This window comes from Moschus berezovskii, chromosome 6 (assembly GCF_049115385.1).
Source record: "Moschus berezovskii isolate FMDL1 chromosome 6, NW_MosBer_1.0, whole genome shotgun sequence".
Classification (NCBI taxonomy): domain Eukaryota; kingdom Metazoa; phylum Chordata; class Mammalia; order Artiodactyla; family Moschidae; genus Moschus; species Moschus berezovskii.
In genome coordinates, this window is record NC_142465.1 from 34104056 (window position 1) to 34120066 (window position 16011).

At 59.6% G+C, this 16011-nt stretch overlaps 2 protein-coding genes across 2 annotated transcripts; both read right to left on the bottom strand.

Annotated features, from left to right (window-relative positions):
- Nucleotides 1-249: 249 nt before the first annotated feature.
- AQP6 (aquaporin 6) lies at nt 250-6047 on the bottom strand. The gene is made up of 6 exons (XM_055394770.2): nt 5984-6047; nt 3449-3554; nt 2535-3030; nt 1588-1746; nt 1250-1330; nt 250-589 (listed from the first exon to the last, which is right to left on the bottom strand). The coding sequence occupies exons 1-6, from the start codon at nt 6045-6047 to the stop codon at nt 317-319; spliced, it is 1179 nt and encodes a 392-aa protein (XP_055250745.2). The 3' UTR covers nt 250-316.
- A 4320-nt stretch (nt 6048-10367) lies between these two features.
- AQP5 (aquaporin 5) lies at nt 10368-15212 on the bottom strand. Its single transcript, XM_055396273.2, has 4 exons — nt 14063-15212; nt 12803-12967; nt 12327-12410; nt 10368-11036 (listed from the first exon to the last, which is right to left on the bottom strand). The coding sequence occupies exons 1-4, from the start codon at nt 14792-14794 to the stop codon at nt 10851-10853; spliced, it is 1167 nt and encodes a 388-aa protein (XP_055252248.2). The 5' UTR covers nt 14795-15212; the 3' UTR covers nt 10368-10850.
- Nucleotides 15213-16011: the final 799 nt, after the last annotated feature.

The window sequence follows — 16011 nt, forward strand, 5'->3', positions numbered from 1 at the left end:
AGCCTCTGAGCAGAGAGCCTGTCCTGGGCTCAGATTCCTTTTTCTCCAAGACATGCGGACCTGGAAGCCCAGGGTCCTGCCCTGGGGTCCAGACAGATGAGAGACAGGGAGAGTGGTGATGAATTCCCCTGCCTCCCTCTGCTCGGCCCCATTAAAAGTGACAGAAGAGGAGGAAACTGAGCAGATTTGCTTCCCAGGTTCCTTCTAGAAATGTAATGCTGGGGATACCCCGCCCACCCTGTTAGGTCAAGAGGCCAAGCCTTCCCACCCCACCTCGCAAGCCCCCCATGTCCCCAGGAAAACCTGAAGTCTGGTTCTACAAAGCATGCTGTCCACTTTCAGGGCTCTTTTCAGAAGCTTGAGGGCAGAGGCCAAGCTCTGTGCCACCTGACACACACTCCATCTCGGGGTCCTCTGAGTTGGGCTGGGTTTCTTTTCTCTGGGGTTCCTCCCCTTCCATTTTCTCCATTTCTGCACTGCCCGTGAGTATGGCCAGTCGCTGGGCAAGGGTCTTGGTGTCAGGGAACAGGATGAAGTTGTAGATCAGTGAAGCCAGGACAGCTCCTGTCAAGGGTCCCACCCAGAAGATCTGAGGAGGCAGAAGCAGATGCCCTGTTCGTGAGCCGTCAAGACCACAGGGCGGCTCTGGGACTCCGCCTGCTTTCCAGTGTTGACTTGGTCTCCCGGCAGCCCTGGAGCTTTCTACAAGGTGGCAAATTCGAGAAGCACAAGTCTTGTCTACTCCCCACCCCCGCCAGAAACCCCGACCCTGAGTCTCTGCAGGTGAAGGGACCTAGCTTCCCCGGGGCCGGGTCAGGCCCCCAGCACCCCTGCCTCCCTCCTCTCCCCTCCCCCGTGCCAGCCCAGAACCCTGGCTAGTGCTCTTCCTGTCCCTGCTGGTGTGTTTGTGTGTCTATTTCTGTTTGTCTTTTTCTCTATCCAAGTTTGGAAACTGGTCCAGCTGGAGGAAGTGAATAAGGAAGCAGCCAGGACTTGAGGCCCAGGCCAAGGCTGCAGCGCCGGCCCTGGCCCACTTCTCGCCAGTCTACTGGGTGCCCCCGACTTCTTGAGGCGGGCCAGAGAGGATGCTGGCCCTGGTCTTCTGAGCTTAGGGAAACCTCCACTGGGAGTGAAGATGGTCCGTGGCAGGAGACTTGTCTCCCCCAGTGTCTGGGGCCACCCTGCTGGTGAAGGTCCCTATGGGCACTGAGGCCTCTCCCCTCCCCTGGCTGCCGGCAGAGGGTCTCACCCAGTGGACTTCAAACTTCCCCATGACGACGGCGGAACCAAAGGAGCGGGCTGGGTTCATGGAGCAACCGGTGAAATAGAACTGGGGAGTGAGTGCAGGGCAGGGCGTGAGCAGCCTGAAGGCAGGCCTGGGAGGGGACAGTCCCCTTCACCCCTGCTCAAGCCCCAGCCCCAGCCCGGGGCTCTGGGTCGCCCTGCCCTGGACCTGGAATGGGGCATAGCCTTGGCTCCAAGGCGTGAGAAGTTTGGGGAGGGACACTTCCCGGCCCCCAGGGCCCCTGCCACCTGCCCAGGGAGGGGCCAGTGGGTACACAGGCAGGTGTCCCCTGTGCCCCTTACCCCGATGAGGTGGCCCACTGCCACCGAGGCTCCAATTGTGGCTGCAGGGGAGCCCGTAGTCTGACGGCTGTCGGTGGAGGCGAAAACACAGAGCACCAGCTGGAGGGTCAAGATGAGTTCCACCGCCACCGCCTGGCCGGTCGAGGCGCTGCTCCGGACCTGTGCGAGGAGGGGCTTCCGCTGCAGGCCGCGGCCTCCGCCCGGGGATGCTGATCCCCGGGCCCTCTTCCTCACGGGTAAGGGGTGCGACACCTCGCCACCGCCAGCCCCGGACTTAAGGAGCTAATGGGCTGGGGAGAGCGGTGCTCTGGGGTTCAGGCAAGCCCTGAAGTGAGCCCACACGGACACTTGCTTTCTGCGGGAGTGAGCAGCACCCCACCCACTCCCTAGGGTGGTCGGGGCCATGGTCCAGGGGGAGGCGGGGGCGCAGGGCTGGTGGGGGAGGGCAGGCTGGAGCAGCCGTGCTGCACGATGCTTGCCCGTGGGCTGCCTGGGAGGGGCAGTGCCTAGGAGCTGAAGGTGGGGGCTCGGGGACGTAGGTGGAACACGGGTGACAAATCTGGGGAGGTGAGGCAGGCCGCGGAGTGCTAGGGACAGAGGAATGGGAGGAAACGGGTCGGGGGGGTGTGGACTGGGAGGGAAGTTGCTGCAGGGCCCCCTGCTGCCCCCGCAGCCCCACCTCTCCCACTCCAACCCTGAAGTGCCTGGTCCTCCTTCCACTCCTGGCGCTTAGTGTGGCTTCTTCCTGTCCCCGTGTCCCCACTGCTCCTCACCCCACAGTCCCCTTCCTGCTCTGCATGCTCTAAGGCCATGGTCTTTCCCCAGGGCCCCATGTCCCCAGAGCAGTGGGGAGCACGTGCTCTGCTGTATCCGCTCTGCCCCAGCCTGGCCTGGCCCTCCCCACTTACCACCTGTATGGACCTGTCTCTCCCCCTCCCTGCACCTACCATATTGACCCCAAAGTTTTCTCGGATGTCCCCAGGCGTGACCCCGTAAAGCAGAGCAGCTCCCGCCGTGGCCCCTGCCAGCTGGGCAGCCACATAGGCCACAGCCCGGGGCAGGGAGATCTGGGAGCCCACGAGGAAGGCCAGCGTCACGGCAGGGTTGACGTGGGCACCGCTGGCCTTCCAGGTGACCTGCACGATCACGGCCGTGGCCAGGTTGAAGGTGATGGCAATCTGCAGCACAGAGGGAAGCACCAGGGGCCATCTCAGAGCCGAGCCCACGCCAAAGAACACGTACAGCCCCGTGGCCAGGAACTCGGCAAACAGAGCCTTGCTGATCGTCATCCAGAGCCGGCACACCAGCATCTTGGCCAAGCTGCGCCGGCCTGACTCCACTGCGCCCAGGCCTTGGTGCCTTTGCTCCCAGGTCTGTGTTCCTCTTCTGATCTCTGCCTCTTCTGATCTCCTGTCTTTGGGCTGCTCCGGCCCCAGACTGCAGCTCCTTCACGGTGCTACTGCTTCAAGGACCATGCTGGTCAGACTGGCAGGGGGCAGGTTGACAGGGTTATGTGTGTCCAGGGGGTGGGGTGGGAGGTGTCGGGGTGGCCATGCGCTCGCCCCACCCTAAACTCACATGACAGCCAAAGAAGGGGGGCTGTCCTTGAGCACTGACCTGGAACGTCCCAGGAGCTTTCCCAGCTGGACAGGCCTAACTCTGCTGCTGGCCGACACCCAGTCTGGGGGCCGCAGGTGACTCTAGGATGCTCCCATCCGCGACTTCAGCTTAGAGAGAATGAGATCACTCAGATCCCCAAGTCCAAGGCCTATGTCAGAGGGCCCCGTGCCCCCTCCGCCCCCAGGCTCCCAGTCTCCTGGCCCCCATTGCCTGCAGACTTGCCCTCCAAATGGGCTCACACTATTCTGCACCCCCTAAACCCAGATGTGAAGGAAGCTCCATTTCCACCTCGAACACCGTCTTCTGAGAGCTGCTGTGAGTGGGGTCAGCTTGCTGAGGGTGTGGGCCTGCAGGGGCGCAGATGGGCAGGTGGGGGGGTTCCACAGCTAACTGGCGACCCCTGTGGCAGTGGGCACCTCTGCTGCCCACCAGTCTGGCATTTCCACTGACTCTTCACCCTCTTCTGCGTCTTCACAGGGCAGCTTACCTTTCTGTGACAGTGCTGGGCCTTAGTTTACCCACACCTAGGCTCTTCCCTTTAACCCCCAGCCATATACCAAGGTATTTTCTCAAACAGAAGTGTTTTGTCCCTAGGAAGAACCTGCCGAGCTGCTAAAATAATACACTTGTCACCTCTTACCCACAGCAGAGTGCCCGGGCTGCACCCGGAGCCGTGTGTCCCTGCCCAGCAGGTGTCCCCTGGTGTCTGCAGGCTCCCCAGATGTGATATGTCTCTCGATGAGATCCTCATTTCTCCCCGGGCCCCCTGAATGCACTCCTTCTGTTGTCCCCAGCTCAGTTGGTGGCACCTGCGAGGCATCCTTGACCTCGCCCTCCCGCCCCCGTCCAGCCAAGGCACCAAGTCCTACTGATGCCGAATCCCAAGCATTTCCTGACACTGCCCTCTCCTTGCCACCCCTGCTGCCCTGCAGCCTTCAGCCATTCTCTCTGTCGTCTGCCTTGCTCTGCTCCAATCAATTATCCACACTGCAGCCTGAGTGATCTTTCTAAAATGCAAATCTGATCCTGCTGCTCCTCGCTAAAATGCCTTCAAAGCCTCTGGTCGCCTCTGTGAGCTCCGTGCCTGGCCTCCACGGTCCTCTGGGACCCTGCTTCTCCTGCCTCACCTCTCCCCACTTCCAGCCTTGTCCTTTACCCTCTGGCCTCACCAAATGGCCAGTGGTTCTAGAATACTTTATGCTGGTCTCCTCTTGGGGGATACTCTCTCCTCTCCTTGGAAAGCCCACCCCACGTCCTTTGTTTGGAGGAGCCCTAATTTCCTGATGAAAACAGACGACTCATTGGAAAAGTTCGTGATGCTGGGGAAAGATTGAGGGCAGAAGGAGAAGAGGGCGTCAGGGGTGAGATGGCTGGACGGCATCATCAAAGCAATGAACGTGAAACTGGGGAAACTCTGGGAGGTGGTGAGGGACAGGGAGGCCTGGTGTGCTGCAGTCCATGAGGTCACAAAGAGTCAGATACGACTAGGCGACTGAACAGCAACAATCTATTCCTAAGGCTCAGCTTGACATCACCTGCCCCTTTCCTGGGTGAGGACTCCTCACTACACCTGGCCTTTTACACTAGTCACCATGGGGTGTTGTCATGGTGTTAATGTATCGCCCCAGTGGGGCGGTGAGCCCCTTGTGGGGCATGAACCAGCTTTTGTTCATCCCTACATGTAACCTCTTGCATAGGGATTGGCTCAGTTCTGCAGTAGGTGCTAAGTAAATATTTGCTGAATGAATGCATGAGTGAATAAGTTTCCTGACCTCCTGGAGGCTTTCATGTCTGCTTCATTTCAGCCAGCTCGCCTTACAGCCGCCTTATACCTGTCCTTACCTGGGACAGGCCTTCTGAAATCTTCAAGTGAAGTATCCTAACTCTGACCACAGGCTTTGTCCATCCACTCTCCCTCAATCCCTGCCCCCTCCCCTTTCTGTTCATCCCACCCTCCTGACTTGACTCTGCCCTGTCCAGCCAGGTCCCCTGGCATCTCACCCTGCAGTGTCCTCTGTCCCAGCCCTCATTCTCTGCGCCCTGCCCTCCCTGCCCCGCACCGTTCCCCTCCATGCACATTCTCCTCCACTCTCTTCTGCTCCCGTCAGCGCTGCTGAGCACTGCTGGAGAGACTCGCCCAGCCGTGCAGACTGATGCCTTGACAAGCCCATGGTCTCTGGCCTCAGTAGGGGTCTCAGTAATCCGTACACCACACTGTCCCCAGGCAGCTCTCTCCCTATTCTTCTAAGCCCTACTTCAAATCTTCCCTACTCTCTTCGAGTACCCTACCTTGCTCTGGCTTTCTTCCAGCAGATTGATTTGCCTCTTGTCCTACCTAGAAAGTGAAACCAGCTGGCAAGACTTCGTATATCCTCCGCCGTCCCCTGCCCCTGCCCCTGCAAGCTCACCTGCAGCCCCCTGTGCCCTTGCCAGCTTCCCTCTGGTCCTGAAGAAGAGGCAGCCCTTCTCCTGGGTTTGAGTCGGGGCCCCTCCTTGGGTTCCTGGCTCCCTTTGAGTGACTGGGGACCTCTCTTGGCCATTCCCAGCCTCATCTGTGATTTTCAATTCTCCCTCTTCCTGGCTGGCTCTTTGAAACGTGCCTGGGTAATCGCCGAGTAGTGGAGACTCTGGGTTTGGAATGCCTTTCTTCTTTGGTTTTCTTTCAAGACTTTGCTCAAGTTCAATTCCTCTGTGAAGCCTGCCCTAACTTCCCCCCTCCAGCAGAGTCAGGGCAAACTTCATAGAGAAGGTGGGCTTGGGAAGAACTAGTGGCTACTTCTGGCTTTGACCTCCTTGGTGCTGCCACTGTTCCAGTGCAGCCTCCCAGGCTTGCGTGGCATGAAGGAATCTTTCAAGAAATGCTCAAGACTGAAGGAATATGGCTGTGGGGACAGTGTGAGTGACATTACTCCCTGGCATGGAAGGGTGGGGGAAGTTCCCTGCCTAGGGGCTGTCCCAGCGAATTTCAAGGGCATCTCCCTCCTTTGCTCCCCTCAGACAGGGTCATAGAGGGCCTGAGGACAGACACTTCCCAGTCCCTGAGTGTTACCTGGCCTCAATTTCTGCACCTGTACACAGGCACCAACCAGCAGTAGCGCCTGTCTGCTGAGAACCTTTGATAAGAAAGAGAAAGCATTTGAATACTGCCATGTGTTCTGCACCCCTGACCAGCGTTTAACTCCTGTCATCTCAGTTTCCCCACTTTTAAAGTGGAGATGATGGGAATTCCCTGGTGGTTCAGTGGTCAGCACTCTGAGTTCTCACTGCCGGTGGCCAGGTTTCAGTCTCCGGTTGGGGAACTAAGATCCTGCAAGCTGCGCCTCCAGGCCAAAAATAAGTGGAGACGTTATTTCCCACCTCCCTAATATGTTGTTAGGAGTGAATGTACTGATGCCTTGGAGAAAGTCAGAAAATGGTGATTATTAGGATTGTCACCTCCCTTCCCACTCCAGTGAGAGCTGTGAAGACCGTGCTGGGTTAGAAATGGTCCAGGACAAGCAGCACCTGAGGCCCCTGCCCTGGGCCCCGGGGTTGAGAGCCTTCTGTGGTGGTGGCCCTGGTCTCCAGCTGACCTGGAGAAGAGTCTCCTGGGACCTTGCCTGGCCTGGAACTTGGCCCTTCACCTGTCCAGGACAGGGGGACATCGGTCAGAACTTGCTCTAGCCAGCATGTCCCTGGACCTATCCTTCCTGGGCCCTAGTAGCATGCTTTTGAGATCACTCATACTCCAAGAGTTTTTGTCAAGCCCCATACCTGGCTGTCTACAGCGGCCTGTCAGGTAGCTGTGTGCTCTCACTCTTTCAGAGGCCTGTCTCTGGGCGCCCTAGACCACCAGGGTGGGCATCTCCATGTACGAGCAGATGTGTGTGTGTGTGTGTGTGTGCAAGTCCACTTGGGGCAGTGTGAGTGCTGACTGAGGTCCTATCTCAGGGCTGGGAAGGGATGGGGGAGCAAGAAGGAGAGGAAGGAGGAGGGATAATGGGGAGATGATGAGGAGGAACAATAAACATGACAGAAAGGGAAGGATTCAAGGTCATCTCCCTTGTATCCCCTCAGCCACTGCACTAAAACTGGAAAGGAAGCGGAGGCTCAGAGGGTGGCTGAGAGAGCCGACCCTCCCAGCAACCCCTCCTCCTGTCCATCCATCTAGACAGTCAGCCCTCTGCCTGTTCTCTGCCTTGACCCCTAGTTCTCCACCTCCCCATCATGCCACCATGTCCGCCTGGGGAAACTGGCCATCCCTGGGCACAGAGGGAGGGGAAAGGGAGGAAGCAGCCTACGGAGAAGCAAGGCTCGTCTGGGTTCTGTCTTCAGGTGGAGCAGAGGGTCAGAACGGGTGACAGCATGTGTGTGCTTGGATATGACACACACGTGTACCCCTCAGAGGTACCAAGGTCTGATCCCCAGCGGTCCTGTGAGAAGGAATGGGAGACCGGCGATGTGGCTCCGCACACATGCGGAGCTTGAAGTCTATGCGGAGAAGACGCAGCCCGCTGGGTACAACCGGAGATCCGCGTTGAGCGGGGCTAGCGCGTGCTGGCTCGTGTGTGCGCAGGTCTCTGCCAGCCTTGGACTCGAGCTGCTCGGAGAGGAGCCGACAGGAGGGGGCGCAGCGCCCTCTGCTGGCCAAACAGCCGGGCGCGGGGCACCTAGTCCGCTTCGAGCCCTGGGCGAGCCTCCCGCGGACGGGGTGCCCCGCCCATCCCTGAGGGTCTGAACCTCATCGACCCAGCATTCACCGCGTCCTGCTTCCCTTGGGGTCCGTCCGAGAAAGGAACCAAGTTGCTGGGCTGGATGGAGAGGCCAGGCTCCCAGTCACGACTGTACCTCACCCGAGCCGTGTGGAAGGGTGAGGTCTGATGTACTGATCTACAGATTGGGTTGAAAGAGCCGACCCTCCCAGTCACCCCTCCTCCTGTCCATTCATCTAGACAGCCGACACTGTCTATTCTCTGCCTCGATCCCTGATCCTCCTGCATCTCACCATCCTATCACCGTGTCCACCTTCCTACCTGGTGAAACCGGCCGCCCCTGGGCAAAGAGGAAGGGGTGAGTGGGGAAGGAATGCCCTCTCTTCTGGACCACTCTCCGACAGGGGTGGGGTGGGCTGGTCTGGTCCAGAGGACCCAGACCTGAAAGACTCCAGGTGCCCTCTCGCCGGCGCTCCATCTGACTGGAGCCCAGACCCGGGACTTGGGAGAAGCAGCAGCTCAGCAGCGGTGGATTCGGTGGACGAGGTCGCCCCCTGCTGGTCAGAGCTGGCACTTGCGCCCGGCTCTTGGGTAGAAGCAGGGGTGGTGGCAGCTGTCGGGGGCGGGTGTGCTCCTTCGCTGGGGCTTCACACACACTACCATTTGATGTTAACTATAAAGATGCCAGGGAGGCAGGACAGGGCAGGGCTGGCTGCATCTCCCTTTTACAGATATTAGACCCAAGACTTCCCTGGTGGCTCAGACGGTAAAAGCATCTGCCTACAATGCGGGAGACCCAGGTTTGATCCCTGGGTTGGGAAGATTCCCTGGAGAAGGAAATGACAACCCACTCCAGTAATCTTGCATGGAAAATCCCATGGACGGAGCAGCCTGGAAGGCTACAGTCCATGGGGTCGCAGAGAGTCGGACCCGACTGAGCGACTTCACTTCACTTCAGACCCGTCTGGGCTTCTCCAGTGGCTCAGCAGTAAAGAATCTGCCTGCAATGCAGAAGATGCAGGTTCAATCACCCCTGGGTGGGGACGATCCCCTGGAGGAGGGCGTGGCAACCCATTCCCGTATTTTTGCCTGGAGAATCCCATGAACAGAGGAGTCTGTCGGGCTACAGTGCATGGGGTTGCTAAGAGTCAGACAACAAGCAACTGAGCACTCACACATCCACCACCCAAGTTTGGAGGAGGGCTGGAGCATCTGCCCCACCGCCACCCCCTGGGACTGACCCTTGTCAGCCACTGTCAATAGCTTCTCCCATCCCTTTTCAGTCCATCTCCTGACCTTCCTGGCCCCTTCTCTTCTGCAGCAAAACTGAACCACAAGGAAAGGTTCCCACACCAGGGAGAAGCGGGAGCTTGGGTTAAACACTCTCAGGAAAGCAGAGGCTCTCCAGAACTGGGATGTGGCTGGGGGCCCAGCTGTGGACATGCTGGTTTCTTTGCATATAAGCAAATCGAGCCCTTGATCTGAGATGTCTGCACAAGTGTTTCCTTTCCATCCATTGTCTCATTTTATCTTCACAACAATCCACGAAATGGGTACAAATATCCCCATTTTACAGACGAAGTAATTAAAACTTGGACAGCTTGTGTCATTTAGAGTTGCACAACTAGACCTGAACTCAAAGCCGGACTCTAGCTCTGATGCAGAGCTGTGTCCTGAGCTTTATCTGCCCCTCTCCCCACAGAGAGCAGCCCAGTCCTAGGAATCTCCCTCCCTCCCTTCATCTGACCCCACAACAATCCTATGAGCGAAGCACTTTTTTATTCTCATTTTATAGTTTAAGAGGCAGAGGCTTGGTGAGTTTAAGGAGGTGTCCTAAGGAGTGTCAGTGGCAAGGGGACAAGAGCAGTAAGGGCAGAGCTACAGGCCAAAGGGAAGACGGTGGGAACCCTGGCTAATGGAGGTAGACCTAGAAAAGAGGCGGGTTGGGTATGGCTTCCGATAGGGGTGGGGGCAGGGGGCTTCTCCCTCTGAACACAGGCTCCCAATGTGGCACCTTTCTGGAACCTCAAGGGGCCGAGAGGGGAGTCCGGGACTGTGTCTCCTGGCCCGATGACAGACCTGGCTGGTCACCCCCTTGGCATCTCAAGGGGCTGCCAGCCGGTTCACTTCTCCTCCACCCTGCTAAGCACACCCTGACTCTGTTGCCAGACCCTCCTCAAGTGGCAAGGGCTTGACATAGCTGAGGAGGGAGGGGTGAGCAGGCAGGTCACTTGTGAGGACCTTCTCTGTTCCCACTGCCCCCTCCTGACCTCCAGCTCTGTTCCTACATTTGGTCTCTCTGCCCTCTCAACCCCGCCTCTCTGACTCTCTAAGCCTCCCCTGGCCTCAGTTTCCCTGTCTTTCAGCAGAGGATTTTGGAGAATGTGGAGGGGGTGTGGGATGATGCGGAGGAAAGGTGAGGAACTACAGTATTCTGAGAGAGGCTTCTGGAGTGAGACAGGCCAAACATGAATGTCAGTGGTTTATTAGGAAGCCCCCACCTTAAACACGAGCACCCTACCCCTGCATCCTCGAGCAGAAATAAATAGGGTGGCATGTAACGAACCTAAGAAGCTCTGGGGTGGGTCAACCCCTGTCGTCCCAGGGGCTGGGGTCCTCCTGGCTCTTGAAGAGGGGCTGGGGAGGAGGAAAGGATGCAGACTGCCAAGCCACCCCTTCCCGGCCTGGCCCCAGGGCAGCCTGCACGGCGCTCACCACCCCGAGGTCTGATCTCCCTGTCTCTTCCCCATCAGCCCCCAGCCCCTGGCCCCCTCGCCAAGAGTCCCATCCTGTGTTCTTGCTTCCAGCTCTTTACTGCACAGCCTGGGGAGCAGCACCTCTTTCCCAGCCCAGAGGACCCAGCTGCGGGCGGAGGAGGCCCTGCTGTCATGGACTTTTCTTCTTCTCCCCTGCGGTTCAGGGGCTGAGAGGCTGACCCCTGTGTGATGCTGGTCAGTGGGCAGTCAGCTCCATGGTCTTCTTCCGCTCCTCTCGGCTCTCCTCCCAGTCCTCGTCGGGCTCATACGTGCCCTTGAGGATGGCCGCACGATCGCTCAGGCTCAGGGAGTGGGGGAAGAGCAGGTAGAAGTAGATGATGGCAGCTGTGGCAGCCCCCACGACGGGCCCCACCCAGAACACCTGGCAGAGACAGGGCAGCGGCAGGGCTGAGCCCAGGCCTCGGAGGCGAGATCTCCCCTCCAGAGGACAGACCCAGGGGCCTCTCAGAGGAGACAGACGTAGACACTCCCACACCTCCGGAAGGAAAGAATTCACCCTTTTTCAGGGACAGATTGACTGACACCCCACTCCCCAGTGACAAAGGACCCTGACACCCAGGTCCTGAAAGGAGATGGACATCCCCAGAGGGACAGGGCCCCCGCCAACCCCACTGTGCCACTGCTGCAGGTCGCGCTTGACTCTTTGCGACCGTATGGACTGTAGCCCTCCAGGCTTCTCTGTCCATGTGATTCTGCAGGCAAGAATACTGGAGTGGTTTGCCGTGTCCTCCTCCAGGGGATCTTCCCAACCCAGGGGTCGAATCCGCAGTCTCTTATGTCTCCTGCATTGGCAGGCAGGTTCTTTACCACTAGCGCCACCTGGGAAGCCCACCAACCCCACCCTAAAGAGAGACAAATGAACCTTCAGAGGGAACAGACATGGAGAACATCAGAGAGATGAACATGGCTCCTCTCCCTTCCACAGAGGGAGAGAGACAGACTCTGGAGAGAGACCACGAGCTCTCAAAGGAGATGACAGACAGATTGTCCAGAGGGACAGACCCACAGGAAGGAAGGCGCTCCCCAGTCCCCAACAGGGACAGATAAATAATATATCAGAGAGGACAGACACTTGGACCGCCCTGTCCCCCACCACCCCGAAAGATCAAACCTCAGAGACCAAATCCTCAGAGACCCACACTGGAGCACAGATGCTTTCCCCTTCCCTAGAGGGACAGACACGCACAGTCCCTGCCCCCCCAACAGGGTCCCCTGCCATTTAAACCTACCCCTGCCCTTGTTCTGGTTGCATCCCCTTCTCTCTCCAGTCACCCGCAAGCTCTGGGCCCCCATCATCCAGAAAGTCCTGTTAACTGTCAGCTGCTGCTGCTGCTAAGTCACTTCAGTCGTGTCCGACTCTGTGTGACCCCATAGACGGCAGCCCACCAGGCTGCCCCGTCCCTGGGATTCTCCAGGCAAGAACACTGGAGTGGGTTGCCATTTCCTTCTCCAATGTGTGAAAGTGAAAAGTGAAAGTGAAGTCGCTCAGTCATGTCTGACTCGTAGCGACCCCATGGACTGCAGCCTACCAGGATCTTCCGTCCATGGGATTTTCTAGGCAAGAGTACTGGAGTGGCTTGCCATTGCCTTCTCCGAAGGCTGGGTTTCTAGGTGCTCACTGCCAGGGAGACAGGGGAGGGACCAGACTTACCCAGTGTGCAGAGCTGAACCGATTCATGATCACTGCGGGACCGAAAGATCGGGCCGGGTTCATGGAGCAGCCTGTAAAGTAGATCTAGACAGAGAGAAGGAGGCCGTGAGGAGGGCAGCATGCCTGTCCACTCTCACAAGGCCTGGACCCACCCTGGGGGGTCCCCTAGCAGTTCAGGGGCTCAGCCAGGTCTCCAACTGTCTCCCGATTCCTAGCCTGGTGCCCTTTCCCTCCACAGTTCCCTCTGGATCCCTCCTTTCCTCTCTGTCCTGAGCTTGGGCTTGGTTTCCTGCTCCCATCCCAACTCCCCCTCACTCCCGTATTTTCTCAGACTGGAGAAGGTTTGAGGGGATTGAGTCTGGGCCAGAGTATAGCAGCTCCACTCTAGGTCTTCACTGGGGGGCTCGTTGATCCAGAAGGTGCTGCTCCAGGGCCCCATTATTTGCCCTGAGGGGCCAAATGGCGCCTTTGCTCACCCCGACTAGGTGGCCCAGTGTGACGGACAGGCCAATGGACAGGGCTGGGGAGCCCACAGGGCTGGTGCGGCGGGAGTCAGTGGAAGAGAAGACGCAGAGTGCCAGCTGGAAGGTCAGAATCATTTCCGCCACCACAGCCTGGCCCGCGGTCGTGTTGTTGTTGAGCTGCAAGGGGATGGTGTGTTAGGAGCCCTGCCTTCTTCTGACTCTATGGCCAGGGACCTGCAGGGATGGGGCTCTTGGTCTCCAAGGACTCCTAGAGCCCAAGTGCCTGGAAGCCAAGCCCTGTCACTTCAGGGAGGTCATTTGCCAAAGAAACTATATGCTTGCCAGTGCTCACAAAGCTTGGAACACAAAGCTGTGGCCAAAGTGACAAAGCTGGGGGACCTCTTCCTGGACACTGGCCCGTCACCGGTCTGCCCAGGGCCCAACCCCCACAAGCTGGCATTTACCCTCCCTCCTGTGGGCAGCTGCCCAGTTTGCTTACTGCACCCCCCAAGCCCGCCTCCCGCCCGTGCCTGACCCGCTGCCAGTTCCAAACCTCAAACCCGTCTCTCCGGTGGGGCTGACTCATGGTTTGACAATGGCCGAGAAAATCCTCCTCTGTGTTTGATTAATGAACCCAGTTTGCATGGGGCAAGGGGGCTGAAACTGGGGTTGCAGGGATGGGGGAACGGGGAAGGTGCCAGGAGCAGAAGGCAATATTCATCAGAGACCCTATGTACGGGCACCCCATTAGGGAGTTCACAAGCCTGGCTTCTAAACATAACCCCCTGAGTCCCACTCCATGTAATGAGAATGAGAAAAACAAAACCCAGAGAGGTTGGGGTCACCAAAGCCAGGATCACAACCCATCTCTCTCAGATGGTCCCATGAGATCACTCCACTGAGGACCACACAGGAGTGATGAGGTGCCCAGGAGGACAGAAGAGCTCGGAGGTAAGACAGGAGAAGAGAGAGAAGTTCTGGGGTAAGAAAAGGCAGGCAGTAGGCACTGGCAGAGAGGCTGGGATGGGGCAGCACGAGGGGGGTGGGCAGGCAGAGGAGGTGGATACGAACCCGAGGAGTCTAGGGGTCAGCTGAGAGCACACACCACCATGGACATCCATCTTCCTGGCCTTAGGATGCTATGACCTTCTTGGCAAAGGTGTGAGCTGACTCGTCTACTCTGTGCCACCCATTCTGGAGATGGGGCTTGGGGGCCGGGTCCAGAGCCCACCCCAGGGTCCCTGCCCCACAGCCAGCCCCCTGGGCACTCACCGCATTGACAGCCAGATTGCCTCGGGCATTGGACGGTGCCAGCCCATAGAGGATTGCGGCTCCGGCAATGGCGCCCACCAACTGGGCCACCAGGTAGAAGACCGCCCGGAGCAAGGAGATCTGGTTACCGACTAGGAGGGCCAGCGTGATGGCGGGGTTCATGTGGCCACCGCTCACGGGCCCCAGGGCCTGGGCCATGGTACCTATGGCCAGGCCGAAGGCCAGCGAGATCTGCAGGACGCTGGGCAGCGCCGACGGCCACTTGAGGGCCGAGCCGAGGCCGAAGAAGACGAAGATGAGGGTGGCCAGGAACTCGGCGAACACTGCCTTGAGGAAGGCGGCGGAGCACACCTCCTTCTTCATGCTCTTGAGGCGGCAGCCCCCGCAGGGCTCGCCCGTCGGGGCGGCGGCGGCGCAGGGGGCGGGGGGCCGGCAGGCGGGCGCCGCGCGGTCTCGGGAGCCCGCGGCGTGGCTGGCGACGTGGCGCGGGGCCCGCGGGGGCGCGCTATATAGCAGGCGGGCGGCCGGCGGCGGGGCGGGCCCGGGGGCGCGGTGGGCGGCTCCCGCGGCCGGGGGCCAGCGCGGCGCGCCGGGGGGGCCCTTCAGGGCGGCCGCGGGCTCGCAGCCGCCGCCGGGCCCGCGCGCACCCCCGCCCGGGCGGCCGCACGCCGTCGGGGGCCCCGCGACGCGGCCGGCGCTGTAGACCGGCCCGGCGGGCTGGGACCCGCGCATGGCGCGCTGCGGGCGGCTCCCGCGCGCTCACCCCGCGCTGTCTGTCCCGGGCTCCCGGGGAGACGGCTGGCTCTGGGCTCCCGCGTTCGGCGGCCCTCCGGACCGGTGCCTCCGCCGAGCCTTGATCCCTGGCCGTGGTCTTCCCCTTTTGTTCTCTCCGGGCGCTGGGTCCAGCTCCTCCTTTTCTTCCTGCGACCTGGGCATCCTGAGCCGGCCTCATGCCCGGCCGGGCTGGAATGATGCGCTTCCCCGAGGACAGCGCCGCCGCCACCCAGCTCCCTGCGGGCCCGCGGTGGCGGTGGCGGGGGCGGACGGCCGGGCAGGGCCGTGCGGGCCTCTCCCTGACTCGGGCGGGGCAGACCTCCTGGACTGGAGCCGGGGCGTTTGGGGATAATGAGCGCCGTGCCGGCCTGCCCCGCACTTGACCATCCTCGCGTCTACTCTGTTTCACCTTTCCTCATCTCCTTTCCTCCCTGTGACTTTGTCTCTGCCAGTCGTTGCATCATTTTCCACGTCTGAATGTCTTACATGTGGTCTTTTTTAGTTCCCCCAAAGTCAAGTTCTCCCACCCGTGAACTGGGTAACACTTTCTTCCAGTCCTTCCCAGTCCGCCCTCTCCGCCGCCCCTTCTTCCCCCCACGCCCACCGCTCCCGTCCTTCCCTCTTCCCTAATCCCGGGGTAGGTATGTGGAGAATGAGGCTGGAGGGTCCTTGAGAGCTTGGAAGAGGGGCAAGGATGGACCCCAAGATCCCAGGAGTGGAGCTGCACTAAGGACGCCTCCACCACTACCATGCCCCGTCTTTGGGAAGTACTCAGACTAGTGCTTGGCACTAAAGTTTCCTCACATCGTGACTGCAATTTTAAAAGCCTCCTGAGGGATGTGTGTGGAGCAGGCCGGTGCAACAGAGCTGGGGGCGGGGAACAGGTGCTCTTCTGTCAGGGGGCTGAGGGCGGGCCGGAGGAAAGTCAAGGACCTGGAGGAGCGGGATCTGGGCTCCATGGCAGCTACGAGGCCAAAGAAAACAAAGAAGGACGGAAGAAACCTTACTATTGTTCCTGCTCTGCCCTGGTTTCCTGCTGGAGCCGCTCCTCCCCCAGGTCTCTCCTCTTAAGACAGGGGACCCATCGGTCGCTTCTGCCCTGGGTCCTGTGGCCCTGCCCCTGGCAGAGGATGGCAGCTGTGTGCAGGATCTTCATCTGGGCTTGGGGGCACAGG

Coding starts and splice junctions, on each gene's coding strand:
- AQP6 (XM_055394770.2), bottom strand. CDS start 6,047: ATGCCACGCAAGCCTGGGAGGCTGCACTGGAACAGTGGCAGCACCAAG. Junction 3,555..5,983: donor CAAGGAGGTCAAAGCCAGAA/GTAGCCACTAGT, acceptor GCGCCCCTGCAG/GCCCACACCCTCAGCAAGCT. Junction 3,031..3,448: donor GGTTTAGGGGGTGCAGAATA/GTGTGAGCCCAT, acceptor ACCGTGAAGGAG/CTGCAGTCTGGGGCCGGAGC.
- AQP5 (XM_055396273.2), bottom strand. CDS start 14,794: ATGCGCGGGTCCCAGCCCGCCGGGCCGGTCTACAGCGCCGGCCGCGTC. Junction 12,968..14,062: donor GCAATCTGGCTGTCAATGCG/GTGAGTGCCCAG, acceptor ATCCCCTTGCAG/CTCAACAACAACACGACCGC. Junction 11,037..12,326: donor GGTTCAGCTCTGCACACTGG/GTAAGTCTGGTC, acceptor TGTCTCTGCCAG/GTGTTCTGGGTGGGGCCCGT.